The sequence below is a fragment of the Gopherus evgoodei genome, chromosome 20 (genome assembly GCF_007399415.2).
Source record: "Gopherus evgoodei ecotype Sinaloan lineage chromosome 20, rGopEvg1_v1.p, whole genome shotgun sequence".
In the NCBI taxonomy this organism is placed as follows: domain Eukaryota; kingdom Metazoa; phylum Chordata; order Testudines; family Testudinidae; genus Gopherus; species Gopherus evgoodei.
The window spans coordinates 6747746-6767608 of record NC_044341.1 but is presented as its reverse complement, the minus strand read 5'-3'; the positions used below and the strand labels follow the sequence as shown (position 1 = coordinate 6767608).

The following is a 19863-nucleotide window of genomic DNA, read 5'->3' as shown; positions in this document are numbered from 1 at the left end:
CCAGCGCCACAATCTCTATTATTTAGAAGCCTCCAGGACCCCTGCCCAGACCCACCACCACATTCCCTGTTCCCCATATACCCCACGTTTCCTTCTCGGTCCCTGGCTAAGCATTTTTTTACCTGTCACCCTGTCCTGAATAGTCTTTGTTTTTCTGTATGGGGTGGGAAATGCTGCATTCTGCCTTTGCACTGCAATCTCCTTAGGTTGTCCATTCTCTCCAGGGCCCCTGGGCTCCACCTTAAATGCAGCACAGCTGTGGAGAAGTGAATAAGCCACTGGTTAAAGTGACCTGGCCAGAAGCCCTGAGCACGGATGAGAGGCGGGTGACCAATGAGAGCCCTCAAAGGGTGGGATTTATTAGCAGAATTGTGGATCTAGGAGGCCCTATAGCTGAGATGCCGGGGAGAGACCCCCCTAGGGGGCACAGAGCAAATCCACACACCCCAGCTTGGCCTTCCCTCTGAAGGTATCACAAAGGCGTGCGTGGCCGATTCAGCATGGCCCAAACAGTGACTCGCAGATGCCACATGCCCATTCAGATCTCACATGGGATATCAGCCATGTGGCTAAGGATGCAGAACAGCATCATGCTGCGTGCAGGGGTCCTTTGCTGTTCTTCCCTGGTGTGGCCGAGGGGTTTCTCAGGGACTCTGAACAGAACCCCCTGCTGCAGTGAACTCCAATGTTTCTTGGGGACTCTACACCAGCCCCTCCATGCCAGGCCTTTCCTTCCTCTAACATCTCCTCTCCTGCACGATTTGCACTGTATGATTTGCTCTGGGGCTGTATAAGTGCCTAAGGGTGGGACAGGAAAAGCCATGAGCAGAGCTTCTTTCTTTCTTTCTTTTCTTTCTTTTTCTTTCTATGGCTCTGGAGCAGCCCTGAATCTCAAGTGACCTTTCAGCCTCCCTTGATCTCGGAGCTGGGTGGAGAAGCAGTTTCATTTCTATCCCAATAATAGACCGGGAAGGGAAGGCGCGTCCGTGGGATAAATTACTTTTCGCTCCTACAGTCCTTTATGTCCCCATTGAAACTTCCTGTCAAAGAACAGGGTGTCTCCTCCCAGCTGGAGACAATAATCTATTTTTTTTTAAAAAAACACCTCCCCAGGCCTCCAGGCAATTAAAGTTCCTGCTCGTTTATAATCATCACCAAGTTCCAAGGCTTTATTGTTCATTCCAGAAATAAATAGTTCTCCTGCTGACACGCACATACGCAGAGCGAGCCAGCTCTGCCAGAGGCAAACGCTGCTCACTCTTGCACCTTGCGAGCACAACCATGTCCTTCAGCCACCTGAAATTCAAGGAGCTAGGGGAAGAGGAGTCGAACTCAGACAAGGAGAACCTGGACAGCGTGAAGGCCCTGACGGCCAAGCTGAAGCTGCAGACTAGGAGGCCTTCCTACTTGGAATGGAAGGCCCGCGTGCAGAGCCAGTCCTGGAGGAACGGGGTCAAGGAGGGAGCCATCAGCTCACTGAAGGAAGAGCAGGGCAGAGAGGTGTTTCTGGAGGGGACTCAAGCCGACACGCCGTCCAGGAGCATCTGTGGGTTTGCCACCATGGATGATGCCCTGGAGTGGCTCAGGAAGGAGCTGGTGAGTATCCCCTGGTAGCTCTGTTGAGAGCACGGCCTCTGTGGGAGAAGAGCAAGGGACAGAGAAGGCAAGAGATCTTAAACCATTATCCCAAGCCCCACAGCAGGAGGGCTCCTGGGCTGTGGAGCTCAGGTTGACATCCCCAGGGCTAAAGAGAACTCCTGGGGGAAGGGGAGGAACTAAGAAGATGCTGGGGAGGAGGAGAGAGCCCCTGCCATGGGCTAGATGCTCAGCGGTTCAATTTGTACCTGGCTTGGGTGTCACATCCATGGCCCAGGGGGGTCAGTTTTGAAGGTGGAATGAGGCTTGTTTGTTCTCCATTACCCTGCTTACTTCAGCCCTCGGCACCTCGAGCAGGGCTCATTCCCTGGGTTAGTATCCCTGGAATCCCAGCTGGTATTTGGCATTGTCTTGTCCATGTACAAAGGAGCCATTTCGACGCCAGCATGCCCATTTCGGTGCCTACCTTTCTCCCTAACTCTGGTGTTTATAGGCCTTGATTGACATTGTCTTTGAGCATTTGTGTGTGTGTGTGTGAGCTGTCTCTCTCTGCAGGGGGACCTCCTGCCAGGGAGGGCTGGTTGCTTTACCCTTGCAGTGAGTCAGGGCGGATTCATGGCAACATGGTTCCTCCCTGAACCAGTCTGGTGCATCCACAAGCATCACATCTCACAGCTGTGGTTGGCCCAGTGCATTCTGGGACTCCTGGAGCACCTCTTCCCTAGCGCCTGTTGTAGGCATGAAGGCTTCACAGATTTCCAAGCGTGCGGCACTGCTTTGTGGGCTGGAGTTTGGGGGGCCAGCTGACCTGTGGCAGCTGCAAGGGTCATGGCTTCCTCTCCGTGCTAAGGGGAAGCCGCAGTAGCCAGCACTGGCTCAGCTGGACCCAAAGGAAACACCTCACTCCTGGGATTGCAACCAACTGTTACAGTCAATGCTTGTGAAAGGTCTGGGCAGCTCGGATGTGCGGATGTTGGGGGGGTGCACATGTTCTACCAGTTCAAGGTGTTCCAGGCACCATTTGTGGCAATGCGTCTTTGCTTAGTGTAAACACAGCCTGCGTGTGTGTGTATGTGTGTGTGTGTATGTGCGTGTGTCAGTGCAACTGTGTGTTTGTATGTTTGTCCCCAGCTCGGTCCACGAGTCCGTAAGTGCTCGCACACATCTGTCTTTCTGATTGTCTCCACATTTCAATGTGTTTATGCCTCTGCGTTTGTGTGTCTGTCTGTACCTCTCTGTGTGTCTCTGTCTCTATCCAGATATCTCTGTGGGTGTCTGTCTCTGTCTATGCATCTCTGTGTATTTGTGCATCCATCTGTATGTCTCTCTCAGTCCATGCGTGTCATTGTGTCTGTGTATCTCTATCTCTATCCGTGTGTCTTTCTGTCCATCTGTTGCTGGGTGTCTACGTGTCTGTGTGTGTTCGCATGTCTCTGGGTTTCCTTTGGCAGTGTGTCTCCATGTGTCCATGTCTCTATCTCTGTCCATGAGTCTGTGTGACCGCATGTCTTGAGGTTGTCTCTGGTGGTATGTGTCTCTGTCTGTCCGTGTCTCTCTGTGTTTGCATGTCTCAGTGTTGTCTCTGGTGGTGTGTGTCTCTGTCTGTCCGTGTGTCTCTTGTGTGTTCAAATGTCTCGAGGTTGTCTCTGGCAGTATATGTCTCTGTACGTTCACATGTCTCGGGGTTGTCTCTGGTGGCATGTGTTTCTATCTGTGTGTCTCTGTGTGTTCACATGTCTCGGGGTTGTCTCTGGCGGTGTGTCTCCATGTGTCCGTGTGTGTCTAGCTGCGTGTCTCCATAGGCCTGTCTACACAGCAAACGGCAACCTGCAGCAGCAACTCTCAGAGCCAGGCTACCGCACTAAAAATAGCTGTGCAGATAGTGCAGCCCGGGCTGGAGCTTGGGCTCTTAAGCCCACCCCCTCCCTAGACTTCAAAGCCTGAGCTCCAGCCCCTGCCATATCATCTACATGGCTACTCTTAGCATGGCGGCCCGACCCTTGCAAGCCGGACGGTGTTGAGCCAGACTCTGAGATGCATTGCCGCAGGCTGCCACTCGACACATCTCACGTGTCTGTACCTCTGTCTGTGTGTCTCCACATGTCTGGGACTCTGCATTAGGGCTGCGCTCTGGCTCAATGACCTGTGCTCCGGCTGGGCCCCTAAAGGCTCCCCTTTCCCTCTGCACAGCAGGAGATGCAGGCTGTGGATCACCAGCTGGCGCGGCAGCTGATGCGGCTGCGGGGGCAGATTCACCAGCTGAAAGTGGAGCAGGTGTGCCACCAGCACAAGGAGATGCTGGACAATGCCACCTTTGGCCTGGAGGGCTGTGAGGAGGACACAGACCTGCTCTGCAACATTCCTCCCAAGGCTGCCTTCTTGCTCTCCACGCCACTCAAGCACATTGGTGTCACACGCATGAACATCAACTCCCGGCGCTTCTCCCTCTGCTGAGGGCCCTGGCCTCCTGCCCAGGGCTGTTTGGGCTGGGCACCTCTTCATGGCCCATCCACAGCTGGGAGCATTAGCAGGCACCACTTGCCGCGCCCCAACCCTGGCCCATGTGCATGCACATACCTAGACGCTCAGGCTGAAGGCTCAGGTCCTGAGCGGGTGGGTCGGGTTATATACAGGCCAGCGTAGCAGTCAGCCCAGTTACGGCAGCTGAGGGAAGTGGTGAGTGTACAGCGTACTCCCCCCTCCCTGATGACTGGCGTTGCAAGTCTGTGGGCTAGCAGAGCTGCCACCTCTTATGAGATGCCGCAGCCTGTGGCCTGACCCTCTCCTGCCATTCACAGCCGCCTCTGGTCAGTCCCTGCAGTGTCCTGCGCTGGATACAGCAGCCAGCTAGAAACCAAACCTGACCAAATTGAGACTGGGCTAACGTGCTGCATGGATTGCCTGGCACCAGAGGGGCAGAGACCTGCCAAGTCAATGCAGCGCTGAGCCCTCCCGGCCCAGGTTGAGCTCAGCGTGGCCCCTTGAGGAACTGGAGCCTGTGACTGATTTCAGGCCCCGCAGCAGCCATGCTACCCCTTCTTGGCCTGCCTTGCAAAGACAGGTGAGTGTGCTCTGTGAAGGCTGCTCACATACCCCATCCCTCCTCCAGTAGCATAGCTCTGGCCAGGGGCCAGTCCCTCCTCAGCCAGTTCTGTCCTAGCTTAGGAAGCAGTGTCTGTAACGCACAGTGCTATGCACTTACGTGAACCCCGGAGTCACCCTTCCCTGAGCTGAAACGCTAGCGCTGCAGGGCCAGAGGTGCACAGGCAGCAGTGGCAGGTGCTTGCAGAGAGGGGGCAGGGTTTGGTGAGCAGCTCAGTGAATTCTCCCCAGCCTGTGAGCCTCGTGGCTCAGCTAGGTGGGGGAGAGGGCGAGGACTAAGGCATTTGAGATGCACGTCATCCTGCTGGGTTCCATTCGCTGCTGCAGAAACCCCAAGAAAAAAGTTTCCGTGCAGAAATAAAAGACGGCGTCTGCAAAGGTGTCCTTGTTTCCTTCTGTCTCTCACACACAGTTCACCCTGGCTCCATTCCCAGACACATCTGATCAGGGACATACACACAGTCAGCTCCCTTTGACCTGCAGACACATGTATGATCTAGGACACTGACAAACGGGGCCTCCTCGCTCAGACTCACACACCCACCCACCCACAGACAGAAACACACAGGTCAGGTGGAAACACACAACGAGGCAGAACTGCCTTGACTCTCAGCCTCTGACCAGCCGTCTCTTCCAATTCGGGCTGCTCAGCCTATCCGTCCTTGACCGTGCTGGCAAGTGGTTTTGCGCCCTCGCCTGTCCCCCTTCAGCGTTGCTGGTTTGGGTTGCCTTCTAACGAGCGCTGAGAACATTGGGTTTGTCGCTCTCACTTCCGCTGGGTGTTGTTGTTTCCACTCGGTTTAGCTGAGGCCTCAGATGAGGCAGGCGCCCTCTTCACAGTGAACCTATGAGCAGCCTTGCCTAGCCAGGTGCCTTTTCTCCTCTATGTGCAAATAGGCACGTTGGTTGTGCTCCATGTTTCACCTTCTTGCTGTCTCCTCGTGTGATCATCCCTGAAGACATTTGCAGTTTTCCCCTGGAACTTTTTACAGGAGCGTCTGGAAATCGCCTCCGCGAGGGTAATTTTCAGGGGAACGTTAGTTTTTACAATCACAATGGATAAAAAATTTGCAGTCATCCAAGGATCTCAGAGCACTTTACAAATTCTATTCAAACCAGCTGAGATTGGTCAGTATCATTCTGCCTATTTTAGATATGGGAAGAATGAGGCACAGAGATAGGGCATGACTTTCCAAAGACACGCAGCAAACCAGTGACAGAACTGGGAGGAGAATCTAGGAGCTGGTCCTCTTCTCAAACTATTAAACTACCCTCTCTTCCCAGAGCCAGGAATTGAAACCAGGGCCATGTCTACATCTAAAATTTTGCAGCGCTGGTTGTTACAGCTGTATTAGTACAGCTGTATAGGGCCAGCGCTGCAGAGTGGCCACACTTACAGCAACCAGCGCTGCAAGTGGTGTTAGATGTGGCCACACTGCAGCGCTGTTGGGTGGCTTCAAGGGGGGTTCGGGGAACGTGAGAGCAAACCGGGAAAGGAGACCAGCTTCGCCACCGTTTGCTCTCGCGTTCCCCGAACCACCCTGCAAACCGCAGGGAAGGAGACCTGCTTGCTCGGGGGTTCGGGGAACGAGAGAGCAAACCGGGGAAGGAGACCAGCTTCGCCGCGGTTTGCTCTCGCGTTCCCCGAACCATCCTGCAAACCGCAGGGAAGGAGACCTGCTTGCTCGGGGGTTCGGGGAACGCGAGAGCAAACCGGGAAAGGAGACCAGCTTCGCCGCGGTTTGCTCTCGCGTTCCCCGAACCCCCCTGCAAACCGCAGGGAAGGAGACCTGCTTGCTCGGGGTTCGGGGAACGCGAGAGCAAGCCGGGGAAGGAGACCAGCTTGATTACCAGAGGCTTCCTCAGGTATGCTGGGATACCTGCTTATTCCACGGAGGTCAAGAAAAGCGCTGGTAAGTGTCTATACTTGATTACCAGCGCTGGATCACCAGCGCTGGATCCTCTACACCCGAGACAAAACGGGAGTACGGCCAGCGCTGCAAACAGGGAGTTGCAGCGCTGGTGGTGCCCTGCAGATGTGTACACCTCCTAAGTTGCAGCGCTGTAACTCCCTCACCAGCGCTGCAACTTTCTGATGTAGACAAGCCCCAGGTGTCCTGACTCCAAGTTCCCCGCTCAAAACATAACAGCACATTACCTCTGTTAGAACCAAGAGCTCTGAGTTGCACTGAAGGATCCCATTAAGTGATCATTATACTCACAATATTCAACAGAAATAAGGAAGATTTCCTGGATTGAATAATAATTAGACCCAGTTGAAATTTTTAATACAATAAGTTTTTTTTTAAATAAAATGTTGGGTTGTTCTTTTTAAATCTTTTGAAAAAAATTTGGTAATGTTAGTGACATTTTTAGTTTTATGGGAAAGCCTAGTTTTGACAGTTTTTCTCAAAATTGTTATCAGTAAATAAAGTATGTTGCTCACCATTTTGCTAATCTTTTCAATAATGTTTTCCATTAAAAAACAAAATCAGGACAAGTTCTGAAAAAGTGGGTCCATTTCAAACCCTTCCAAAACAAAACAGAAAAACACATGGAAAACGTGCAATTTTTTCAAAACTACTGTTTCATTTTTTTGACCGGCAATAAATAATAATAATGAATTGGCATTAGGTGTTTTTACAGCACTTTTTGTTCTGAAAGCTCCTTTGCAACCAACCCATATCCAAGAGAAGAGCTCTCCAACCACCACTGAATTGCAGCCATCTTTGGGGTGGGGCCAGGACTTCAGGCAGCAACATTACACAATACTTTAGGACAGGAAGTCAAGATCTTGTCACCCTTGCAGAGGAAATTAGGGCTGCAGAATGTAATTATATCAGCTGGAATCTGGCCAGAGCTCAATGTTAGCATCTCTGTTGGGTAAGAGAGCTTAACTGTAGAAGTTTAAGCATTTTCTCTTGTCCTGTCTCTTGTGAACATCTTAGATTTCCCTCCGTCGCTTTGCACTATACTCTGCAGGGATTCTCTAGTCTCCAGGGACAGAGTCCCAACCCAGGATATCCTGAGATCCTCATGCACAGTGCAGTTAATTCCAACACACCAAATTAGCTGAAGTTGAATGACGAGCATGAGGAATGCAAGGTGCCAGAGCCTGCGCTGTGATGAGGCTGCCAAAGGGTCCTTAGTGCTGTTACAAGTGTATATAGAAATGGCTCTGTGCTGGGCTTGGGCTATCTGCCCTACGCCCCGCAACAACCCCCTCTTCAAACTGCTCTGCCACAGATTCAGCTTCCTGTCTTCCCCTCCCCCTGCCCAGCGCAGGCTGTTCATACCTGTGGCTTCACATTTGATCTAACAAGCCAAGACAATAGCTTTGCGGTTCCTCTGCTGTCTCCAGCAACTGAACGCGCAGGTCTGCTGGAGAGGGGCTGAAAGTGAAGCTTCGTGACTCTGCTCCTCTTTGTCTGGATGAGAGAGAAAGGATCAAAGCCCTTGTTTTCTTCCAGAGACTCTCTCACTCCAGCTTGGTTAATGGTGTTGCTGGATGCTGGGGCTTACGTCACCGTGTCTTGTGGCAAGGCAGTGTGGTCCAGTGGCTGGGCCATTGGCCTGTGACTTTGCCGAGCTGTGTCCGCGTCACACCTGGGACCCTGCGCAGGTCACTTCCCCTCTGTTTCCACCCCCCGGCTCTCTGTCTATTTAGAGTGTTAGCACGTCAGGACAGGGACAGTCACTTGCTAGGTGTATGTACAGCACCAAGCACAGTGGGGCCACTGGGGCTACCGTGAAAAAAAGAATCAGTGTGAGGAGTAGAGCCGCTGGGCTGAAATAGGAACAAAGGCTCCACCTAAGGTTTAACTCCACCAGTTTAGCAAGTGTTAAAGGCTGCCCAGGCTTATCTACTCTGGCCTTTCAGAAGGCAAATACAACACTCCTTTAAATAGACAAACCCTTTCAGCTCCCCCACCCCCCCTCTCCCTGGCACAGTCAACACTAAGAAATTGGCTTCAATTCTCCCGGAGTATTTCCCAGGGCCACTGGGGCTTCACTCAGCCCCGGGTTCAGGATTGTGACGTGCTCAGATATGATGGGGATTGGGACCATGGCAGGGGCAGCGAGTTGTATGGGTCTGTGGTGCCCAGACTCCAGCAAATTCAGGGCCCAGGGGGTCCAGCTCCACCGATGTTCGGGGCCGGATCTCTCCCCTCGCCCCCTCCCCCAAGTATCCCTGCCTGCCCTGGGCCACAGGCAGCTGCTCCCTGCAGATCCACGCCTCGCCAGACACTGCCAGCTACAAGGGTTGGTGCTGGGGGCAGGCTGAGGCGGCTGCTGTGCCTGAGGAGGGAGGAGGGGAGGAGGTGCATGGCAGCCCCCAGCTCCCTGGCAGGGAACTCCAAGGGGGGGGTCCTATCCTGGCTGGACCTCCAGAGCAGCAGCCAGGGGTGGCCTGAGTGAGTGTTGTGCCCAGGGAGGGCCCTCCCCCCCTCACCTTGGAGCTCACTTCTGCTGGTGGGGAGAGGGATGGGGGGAGTCCTCCTCCCTGGCCCCCAACCCCGGGGCAGCCTGCCTGCTGCATCCCAAACTCTTCATCCCCAGCCCAGGCCCCTGCACTGCACCCCCTCCCACACCCCAACCCTCTGTCCCAGTCCAGAGCCTGCACCCAGCACCGAAACACCCTCCCAGAGCCTGGCCCCCAACTCCCTGCCCCAGCCCAGAGCCTGCAGCCAGCACCCAAACTCCATCCTAGAGTCCACACTCCTCCCGCACCCATACTTCCTCCCAGAGCCTGCACCCACCACCCAAAACCCCTCCCAAAGCCTACATCCACCACCCAACCCCCCCTTCTGCACACAGCACCCCAAACCCCCTTCCACACTCCCTCCTGCACTCCCAAGCCCCTGTCCCAGCCCAGAGCCCACACCCAGCACGCAAACTCCCTCCCAGAGCCTGCACCCCAACCCCCCTCCTGCACCCCAATATGCGCCCCAGCCCAGAGCCTGCACCCAGCACCCAAACTGTCCCAGACTCATACCCCTCCTGCACCCAAACTCCATCCCAGAGCCTGCACCCCAAACTGCCTCCTGCACCCAAACTCCCTCCCAGAGCCTTAGGCAGGTGCAGGAGGGTGGGAGTGGGGGTGGGGACTTGGTCCTGTTCTGGGCACCACCAAAAATTATACAAACTTGCCTCCCCTGAACCACCGATAGGTTGCCAGTTGCTGCACAGACTGACCAGCTGCTAGTCATCCTGGTGACCATGGTTTTTGGGGAGAGGGGCAGGAGAGGCAAAAAGGTGTTTTTTTTTTTCTTTTCTCCTCAGTTTCCCCTGCAGCGATGTGCAACATTTGAGCTTGTCACCCAATGAGAACACAAGTCAAAGTCCTCCCCTTCCCCTTCCTTGCCCCCCCCCCCCATTTTCTTAACACTCTCTCCCCAGAAGACTGGTGTAGAACAGCAGCAGGGCCCTGGAGCTGCTTGCCCCTCTCAGGGCTTCCCTGGGGTCCCTGGAGACACCTGTGCAAATGTCAGGCATGTGACATCCAAGCAATGTGGGTTACGGTGCCACACTGTACCAACTGCTTTCATCTCTGGAGCCACTAGTCCAGGGCTGGCAGGAAACCCCTGAGTGTCTCATTAGCTCTGTTCATTTTGTGGTTATAGCAAGTGCTGAGAACAGACTTCTCAAGTTTGCTTATGATACATCAGAGGGCAGGAAATCAGGGAAAACAGACACCAAGCAAGAACAAGTGCTCTTGCAATTCCCTGATGTGAAGGATCGTTTGGCTGCCCTCTGGGAGGTGAGAGCCTAGCTCTGGATGAGGCGGATGGAAATGATAATGTGACTGGGAAGGGAGTGGTTGCTCTCCGGCCATGGAAATCTAAGAGCTGCTGGTGTCCATCTCACTGCAAACAGGTAAGGGAAGGGCAGGGGCTGTGAGCAGCCCTGGAATGGTGTCTTGGGGTGGGAGTCAGGGTTTGCCACCGTGTCGGGTGGCATGAGGGGTCTGCGCTGGCTCTTTCAGAGCCCTGCTTGGGGAGTAATGGGTTCTTTGTGGGAAGGATGGCCCGCAAATCTATACCCGCTTACCTCCTTGGAGGGAATGAAGTGAGCACTGACAGTGAGTCCGTCAAGGATCTATGACCATGGCATCTGGGCAATACATCTGGGGAGGGAGAGAGGAAGACTCTATCTCCTTGGCCTCTCTTGGGGCACACTGTGTTGGTTTGGGGATATTTGGACAGACAGACCCACGTTTTAGTCTGAGTAGATCATGGACAGGCTTCCTCCAAAACAAAGCTTCTCCAAAGTGCCCCATCTCCTCACATACTAGGAATGGCTAATTCAGAGGGGTTCCCCTCAGACAGCATACCAGGCATCTGGTGACCCCGTTGCTCCGAAAACCTTAACTTCCCGGGCAAAGCTAGAAGATATGTCCTGAGCCAGCAGCCTTGAAACTGGACTGAAAATATGCTGGAGGGTCTGTTTGCTGCTGGTTGTTTTGTCCCTCGGAGCAGCTCTCTGAGATACCATAAGTCTCAAGAATCAGGGAAAATCCATCTCTGCAGTGAAGAGTCACTGAATTACTTCTGGATGGTATTGTTCAACTTCGGTGGCTCTGATATGAACTTCTTTGGTGCAGACGCCATGGCAGGGCTGGCTTCTTGCCTCACGTGGCTGCAGAAAGAGCTCTGTGTCCCATTCCCCTCTAAGACGCATCCTTCAATAGCTAATTAGAGCAGTACGACTCTTTGCTCTGTAAAGCCACCCCAGGAGCCACAAGTAACCAGAGAAGGGCCCAAGATGCAAAGGGCAGGGTGCTTGGAAGCCAGGTTTTGTTCCCTCTCTGTAAGAAATGGGAAGGATCAGACATGGGTAGTTTGGCTGCTCTGAGCTTAAGGCCGTTTGGGCCATTGTCCACCCTCCTTCCATCTTGCATTCTTCCCCTTGAAACAGAGCAGCTGGACTATGTGTCTGCTGGTGCTGGTTTGACTGGCCTCATGAAACACAAAGGTCTCTCCTGTGGGCTGGTCAGCAGTGATTGGGCTGAGTGTTCGCTTTTGCGGTGAGTGGCGACATTGTTGGATACCGCATGTTCTATCTAAATTTAGCCCCTGTGGTCCCTGTTAAAACAAGACTCTATTGCATCCTGCTCCAGCAGGCATGTAGGGTCAGTGCTGTAAACTGAGGGACTGGAGCCTGAGTGATGAGCCCTGGAATATTTTCAGAGATGGGGGTGCCACTGTTCTTTTCACAACAGCTATCCTCAACACACCCACCCACACGCCTCCCAAAGTGCGTGGCACAAAACGATGAAAGGAAAATATGCATGCACACACACAAATATGCACAAACACATACACAAAGCCAGACGCAGATGAAGAGACACAGATACACAAACAGAAGCACCCAAACACGCAGTCACTCAGACACACACACAGAGAAAGCCTAGGCAGATGCATACTGACACACAAATTGATAAACAGGTCCAACATATGTAGGCAGACCGACACATTCAGTCACACAGCCAACCACCCAAAGACACTGACATACACTCATCGACAAACCCATAGGGAGACACACAGACATAAACTCACACAAGCACACAGAGGCAAATAAGTGCAGACACACACACACACTGACCAACACAAACGTTCAGTCACATAGACAAACACAGTCACCAAAGAGAGGCAAAAACAACTTCAGAGCCAAAATCCTCTTTGGCCTCAGATGTTGCTCAGATGATACCGATTTTCGGTGGAAATTGCTTTGTGGCTTGAGCGTGAACACTTCCTACCTCGCCCAGGATTCTTGTAGGAAGGAAAAAACACAACCCTGGCATCTTTTGCCTTTTGCTAATGCAGCATATTTTAAATGTTTGATATTATCTCCAGGCAATGGTATTTGGGACAGTTTGAGGTTTTTCTTCCACGAGGATGGAAATTTCTTTTTAATTTATTTGTTTCCTTCTTGTTAATGGGAGATGCACGATGCTAAACTTCCCTGTCACATCGGAAGGCCATAGGATGCCATTTAAAATACAACAAGGCAGCACTTCGCACAGTTCACTTTACCCCTCTTTGGAAGTGGCCTTGCCGAAAATAATCAGGCGCCAGCCTTTTGGTTTCTTTAGGAAGCAAAGGCCTGAAAGCATTTTTCCTCAGGCAAGTCTACACTGCAACCGATGCATTGGTGCAGCTGCATTGTAGCGCTTTGCTAAAGATGCTCTAAGCTGACGGGAGAGAGTGAGCTTCTCCCGTCTGCTTAGTTATTCCACCTCCCGACATAGCGCTGTCTACCCAGGGGTTACAATCTGTAACTTGGTCACTCAAGGGGCTGGATTTTTCACACCCATGGGACTTAGTTATACTGAAGTGTGTAGTGTAGACCTGGCCTTTGCAACCTTGGAACTATGGGTAGTTTCTTCCTGGTCTTGGTGGCGAATATCTTGTGGGTGTTGGAGATGCAGATTCGGGTTTGGCTGCCTTAGCTGAAAGGTTTGAAGGGGCTGACTACCAAAGGGAGGGTTTATCCCCAGTGTTAAATAGGTGATCATGAAAAAGAAACAAACCCCAGAGAGTTTTAAACATCTGGGGAGTCAGGCCCTGCGTGGACTCGAGCTTTATCTAGAGCAGGGGTTCGCAAACTTTTTCTTCTGCCCCCACCCCACCCCACCCCACCCCACCCCCAACATGGCCCACCTGTGCCACAGCAGCTGTTTTTCTGCATAACCAGTAGATTAAAACCCAGAGCCGGCAGTAGGGGGTAGCAAGCAGGGCAATTGCTGTGGCCCCACACCACAGGGAACTGAGTTTCTTGGGCTTTGGCCTCATCCTGGGGAGGAGGGGCTCGGGCTTCCGCTTTCTGCCCTGGGCCCCAGCAAGTCTAACACGGGCCCTGCTCTCTGGTTTATTTTGGGAGACCCCCTGAAACCTGCTCGCGGTCTCCCAGGGGGCCCCAGACCGCTGGCTGAGAAACACTGATTTCGAGCTTGAGACGGATTGTTCCCTCTAGCTCGCCCACCCCATCCAAACCCAGAACTCCCTCAGACCTGTGCTGCTTGTGACAGAAGTCAGGGCAGTCACCCTAGGCTGTGACCTACATCCAGCCTGGGTTAAGCAGAGCATTTGTAGTTCATTTGGGGTCATGCCAGATGGGCAGAGCCATGAAACAACGACTGATGCAAGCTAGTCCTCCGGTGCTGGCCCACAGTGACCTAGAAATGCCTCCATGGCCTTCCGTTTTCACTTCTTTGGTATTTGTGATCTCACACCGGGGAGTTCTCCAGCCATTGCAGGAGACTTGCAGGGTAGACACAAGACCTGAAATTCTAATATTACGGTCCCCCGAGCCAAATAAAAACTATTTAGAAGGGGAGAGTGAGGAAGCTTTCAGGCCTTTCTCTCTGAAGCAAAGAAAGGGAACAACAATCCCCAGTATTTTTCCACTTTCTAGGTCTCCATTAAGAAACATCCCTTCTAAGTGCTGTTAGCATCTCTGAAACTTCCAAGCCAAGCGACAAAGGTTTTGCCAGCCCATCTTTGCTCTAACTTCTGTCCACCTCATTTGGGCAGGAGCATCCGCTTAGTTTCTGATAACACAGGTTTCTGTTTTAACCAGACCTAGATCACGTCCAGCTCACCAGCCAACACGATCAAATGTAACATTTAAAATTGATACAATAGGGCCCGTTGCAACCACCTTCTCTGTTCATGACAAGGGTGTGTGGGCACATGCGTTCACATAACCTCGCACAGATCTACATGCACACACACATCCTGTAATAAGAGTCATGTGGGCGACCTCTGTGCAACCTAAGAGCCCCTTGACTTCCGTGGGGCTCTGCACAGGTACAAGGTTTCTGGTGTAATGGACGCATTGCAGGATCAGGACCATGGAACAATCACACACAATTCATATTTATGCACACACACACACACATTCAGTCACCCAGATGTTATAGGCCACATCCTCACAACAAAATCTACATTGCGGATGTGTTAAGGATACAACAGAAAGCAATGAACCCCTGGAAATTCACGGTTAGCTGAGCAATGCATCCTGTGCTTCCCAACACAAGGACACACATGGGGCCCACTCCAATACCCGCGGAAGGCACTGATAAATCTCCCATTGACTCTAACACAGCAGGACCCAGACCAGGGTGATGGTTCACAGGCCAGACTCGATAAAGTAAGAAGATGGCTACTGCAGGCCCCTAGGTGTGGGCACTAAATGGACTCTGTGCTGATTCATTCTAATGCCGCACAGGGATATAGTCTAAGACGATTCAGAAGCATTTGCAGAAGTACCTGCGGAGACCTCTCTCTCATGAACATGAGAGAAGTGCCGGGGTGACTCAGTGAGAGCCACCGTTTCACTGATGCTTCCCAGCCTCTGATGTGTCTTGCATTCGTCGGCTACTTGCCTTTATGGGAAGAAAATCTAAGGGAAAAGGAGTTCAGGGGAGCTGGCCGGTCTTCAAGAAGACAATATTAAACACACAACCTGCAAAACTATCCCTCTGCAAAGGAAAGCGTGGAGAATAGTAAGAGGCCAAATATGGCTCCATCGGGAGTTCTCTAATGATCTGAAAATCGAAAAGGAATCCTACAAAAATTGGAAACAGGACAAATTGCTAAGGAGTTACAAAAGAATAGCATGAACATGCAGGACAAATCAGAAAGGCTAGGCACACAAATGACTTTTACCTTGCAAGGGACATAAGAAGCAATTGGAAGAGGTTTTATAAATACGTTGGGAGAAAGAGAAAGATGAAGAAAAGTGTAGGTCCTCTACTTAGTGGGGAAGGAGATCTAATAACTCGCCTATTTTGCTTCAGTCTTCACTAAAAGTGTACTGGTGACTCAACACAATTAATATTAATAACAAGGGGAAAGGAGCACAAGCCAAAATAGGAAACAAACATGTTAAAGAATATTTAGATAAGTTAGATGTATTCAAGTTGGCAGTGCCTGATGAAAACTCATCCTATGGTACTTAACAACTAGCTGAAGCATCTTGGAACCATATCTTTGTGAACTCCTGGAGGATGTATGACGTCCCAAGTACTGGAGAAGGGCAAACATAGAATGTAGCTTTTAAAAGGAGAACATAGAGGATCTGGGAATTATAGAACAGGTCAGTCTAACTCGATACGTGGAAGGTACTGGAACAAATTTATTAAAAGCAATCAAATTCATAAGCACTCTGAGTTATAACAGAGTTATAAGGAAAAGCCAGCGTGGATTTGTCCAGGACAAATCATGCCAAGCCAGCCTAATTTCCTTCTTTGACAGGGTTACTGGCCTCATGGATAGGGGTGGAGCAATAGACATGATCCATCTTGATTTTAGTAAGGCTTTTGACCGAGTCCCACATGACAATCTCATAAGCAAAGTAGACAAAAATAAACATAAGGTGGCTGCACAACTGGTTGAAGACCATACAAGAGTAGTTATCAATGGTCCATAGTCAAATTGGTGTGGACATAGGAATCATAGAATATCAGGGTTGGAAGGGACCTCAGGCGGTCATCTAGTCCAACCCCTGCTATCTATTGGGGTCCCATATGAGTCAGTCCTAGGTCCAGTATTAGTCAATATTTTTATTAATGATTTGGATACTGGAGTAGGGAGTATGATTATTAAATCTACATATGACACCCAAAGCTGGAGAGGTTGCAAGCACTTTGGAGACAGGATTAGCATTCAAAACGCCTTGACAAATTGGAGAATTGGCCTGAAATCACAAGATTAAATTTAATAGTAACAAGTGCAAATACTTCACTTAGGAAGAAAAATCAGCTACAAAGTGGAGACTAACTGGCTAGGCAGTAGTACTGCTCAAAAGGATCTGGGAGTTATAGTGAATCACAAACTGAATATGAATCAACAATATGATGCGGTTTGTGAAAGAGGGTAATATCATTCTGGGTGTGAATTAACGAAGAGTTGTATGTAAGACATGGGAGGTAATTGTTCCTCTCCCCTTAGCACTGGGGAGGCCTCATCTGGAGTAATGTGTGAAATTCACAGTGCCACACCATAAGGAAGATGGGGACAAACTGGAGAGAGTCTGGAAGAGAGCAACAAAAATGACAAAAGGTTAAGAAAAATCTGACTTAGAAGGAAAGGGTCATGTTTAGTCTTGCAAAAAGAAGACTGAGGGGGGGATCTGCTCCAGTCTTCAGATATATTTTACAAAGAGGACTGTGATCAGTTGTTCTGAAGGTAGTACAAGAAGGTAGGACAAGAAGTTACGGGCTTAATTGGCAGCAAGGGAGATTTAGGTTAGATATTAGGAAAAAACTTCTAACTATAGGAGTAATTAAGCTCTGGAATAGGCTTCCATGAGAGGTTGTGAAAACTCCATCATTGGAGATTTTAAGAACAGGTTGGACGAACACCTGCAGGGATGGTCTAGGTCAGGGATCAGAAACCTTTGGCACGCGGCCCGTCAGGGAAATCCGCTGGCGGGATGGGATGGTTTGTTTACCTGCAATGTCCACAGGTTCGGCTGATTGCAGCTCCCACTGGCTGTGGTTCGCCGTTCCAGGTCGATGGGGGCTGCAGGAAGTGACAGCCGGCACATCCTTCGGCCTGCGCCGCTTCCCGCAGCCCCCATTGGCCTGGAACAGCATACCATGGCCAGTGGGAGCTGCAGTCGGCCGAACCTGCGGACACTGCAGGTAAACAAACAAGCCTGGCCTGCCAGCGGATTTCCCTGACGTGCCGTGTGCCCAAGGTTGCCGATCCTGGTCTTGGTTTACTAGGTCCTGCCTCGGCACGAGGGGCTGGATTGAATGACTTCTCACGGTCCCTTCCAGCCCAACATTTCAATGATTTTGTGATTTATACAAAAAGAGGCTTTGCTCGGTGGCAAGTTTGATCATTTCTCCCCACAAAGCAAATGTGGAGAATTTAAAAATGGACAAAACCCTTTGAAAAGAACCAGAAGAGAGGAAAAAATATGAGTAATATTTATTTCTGTCTCCGTTATTGATTTAGTAGAACTTAGTTTGACAGCTTGGAAAATCTCCTGCTTTCCCATGGATTCAGGTGGGAGTTGAACACTCTCCATCATCAGTCATCTTATCGCCAATGACATCAATGGAAAGACTCCAGTTAATTTCAATAGGCCTGGGATATGGCCCCCATCTGACAAGACAGCAGCTTCCCAGTTTTTTATTAATTATTCTTTTCCATTCTATTTAACCCTTTATAGCTTGTTACCCTTCTCTGCAGCATAATTACATTGGGCTGTAAAACTGGAGTTCTCATAGTCACAGAGTTTCAGGCCAGAAGGCACTAGTACACTGTCTTCTCTGTATTCCTGTATATCATGGGCCTTTAAACACCAGCCAGCCACTCCGCCACCAGAATCAGACCAAAGGTATTACAGCCCTCAGGAGACCAAACTGCTGAGTGCCACAGGTGGAGAACAGGAGGGACCAAGGTGAACCATTCCCCAGGCTTCTGCCACGGCAGGAAATTGATGAAGTGAGCTATACCCAGATAATCCTGGCAAGCGCCCCGTGCCCCATGCTGTAGAGGAGGATGAAAAAACCCCAAGGTCCCTGCCATCTGACCTAGGGGGAAATTCCTTCTGATCTTGAATATGATGATCGATTAGGCCCTGAGCATGTGAGCAAAATCCTCCAGCTAAGCCCCCAAGAGAGAGAATTCTTAGTGCCGACTCAGCCCCTTTCAGCCAGTGTCCCATCTTGTTGGGAGGAGATTTTAAGAGCACGAAAGACAAAAATTGCTGAGCGTTGGGTGCTTAATTGCTGTTTGCGCCTTTGAAAAGCCACCTCCTTGTGCCTGCCTGCTGCCTGCTTAAACAGACATTAGCACAGGGCTGCGCCAGGGAGGGGAAAAGAACAATTACAAATGTGCTCGGCGCACCAGCTGCACCACTTTGTTTAGGACAGATGCACTCGCTGATAACAGATCAAGGTTAGCATTTTCAGAAGCAGCCTCTGATTGTGAGTACCCCAGCCGAAGACACCTTGGTCCTGGTGTTGAGTACACACAGCTCCCATTGACGTCATTCCAGTTGTTGGGTGCTGAATATCTTGGCCCCAGGTGTCTCCAGTTGGGTTCCCAAGAAAGGAGGCTTCCAACGTAAGTGGCCACTTTTGACAATTGATCCGAATACACAGGGACCTAGAGCATAGCCTGCAAAAAATCAGTTCACAGGCCAGAGCCTCAGCTGGCATCCATTGCAATGTGGCCATCTCTCACAATTTTATCTCCACTCGCGTGATATTTAGTGTTCTTAAAGTCCCAGGTTGGGAATCCTGATATGTGCCTGAGGATCTCGGGTTTCATTAAAACAAACAAGCAAAAATGATATGTTTTCTAGTTCTCATGATTGCAGAAAAAAAATCCCTAAAGGCTCAGAAACCCAAAAGACAAGAGAAAAACCTCATGACTTTAAGCCCATCTCATGCTATTTAGTGGCCCGATTCATGATTTTGGAATGCTCATGGTTGACAATATTGAAATTGCCTGTCAGTGGCGCTACTCAGGCTGAGGCGCCCGCCATCTGCTCCAGTCCCGAAATACTTTGCCAACTTAAATAATGCCAATGTGAAGTTAAAGGGAAACTCTCATGGCAAATCCACATTCAGTCATTACCCCCCAGCCCCTGCTGTTATTACAAGTGAAATCTAAGATTAGCAGAGATGAAATATGCTAGAAAGAAAATAATTCTTTGGGCCTGATTTTTCATCCCGGTTGATGCAAAGAGAAGGAACTATGCTGGTTGAAGCCAGTTTGACTGAGTGGAGAAATCAAGCTTCTCAGCTTGTTCCCTTTGGTGCGTTTCATACCATAACCAAAGGGGCAGGGGGACTCAGGGGCTGGTGTATTACCTTGACTGCTGTGAACTCATTCTTACACACTAGGACTGGTGTCTACACTGCCACTTTCAGCGCTCAAACTTTTGTCATTCAGGGAGTGTGAAAAAAACACCCCCCGAGCGACAAAGTTTTCCAGCATGTCGTCACTGTTCAACATTAAGCACTGCCGCAGCACCAGCCGCTTTAACATGGCCTTGTGTAGTTGCAGCACCAGCTATTCCAGAGGGGGAATAGCTGCCAGTGACTGGGAGGAAATCAGGAGCCAGAACTGGGCTAACCGATAGGTGCTCAGAGCAGGAGCGGCGCAGGGTTTTGGCGCCTAGGCGCAGGGCCGGCTC

The 19863-nt window shown here is 50.8% G+C and overlaps 2 protein-coding genes across 3 annotated transcripts in view; both read left to right on the top strand.

The window, feature by feature from the left end:
- The first annotated feature begins 1110 nt into the window (after window positions 1-1110).
- On the top strand, window positions 1111-5982 carry FAM167B (family with sequence similarity 167 member B). Of its 2 annotated transcripts, none has more exons than XM_030539074.1 (2): window positions 1111-1596; window positions 3790-5982. In XM_030539074.1, exons 1-2 carry the CDS (start codon window positions 1282-1284, stop codon window positions 4048-4050), a joined length of 576 nt encoding a protein of 191 aa, XP_030394934.1. In that variant the 5' UTR covers window positions 1111-1281; the 3' UTR covers window positions 4051-5982. The 2 variants fall into 2 exon arrangements, with proteins under 2 accessions (XP_030394934.1, XP_030394933.1); XM_030539073.1 differs by having other exon boundaries at window positions 3787-5982.
- Window positions 5983-10151: 4169 nt separating this feature from the next.
- Window positions 10152-19863, top strand: part of LCK (LCK proto-oncogene, Src family tyrosine kinase) — a 29828-nt gene continuing 20116 nt past the window's right edge. Inside the window, 1 exon segment of the mRNA XM_030539083.1 lies at window positions 10152-10575. The gene's annotated coding sequence lies outside the window, so the exon portion shown is untranslated.

What these genes read in the sequence shown, in the direction of transcription:
- FAM167B (XM_030539073.1), top strand. Translation starts at nt 1,282, where the DNA reads ATGTCCTTCAGCCACCTGAAATTCAAGGAGCTAGGGGAAGAGGAGTCG. An exon ending in AGTGGCTCAGGAAGGAGCTG is followed by an intron (nt 1,597 to 3,786) that starts GTGAGTATCCCC and finishes CCCTCTGCACAG; the next exon opens with CAGGAGATGCAGGCTGTGGA.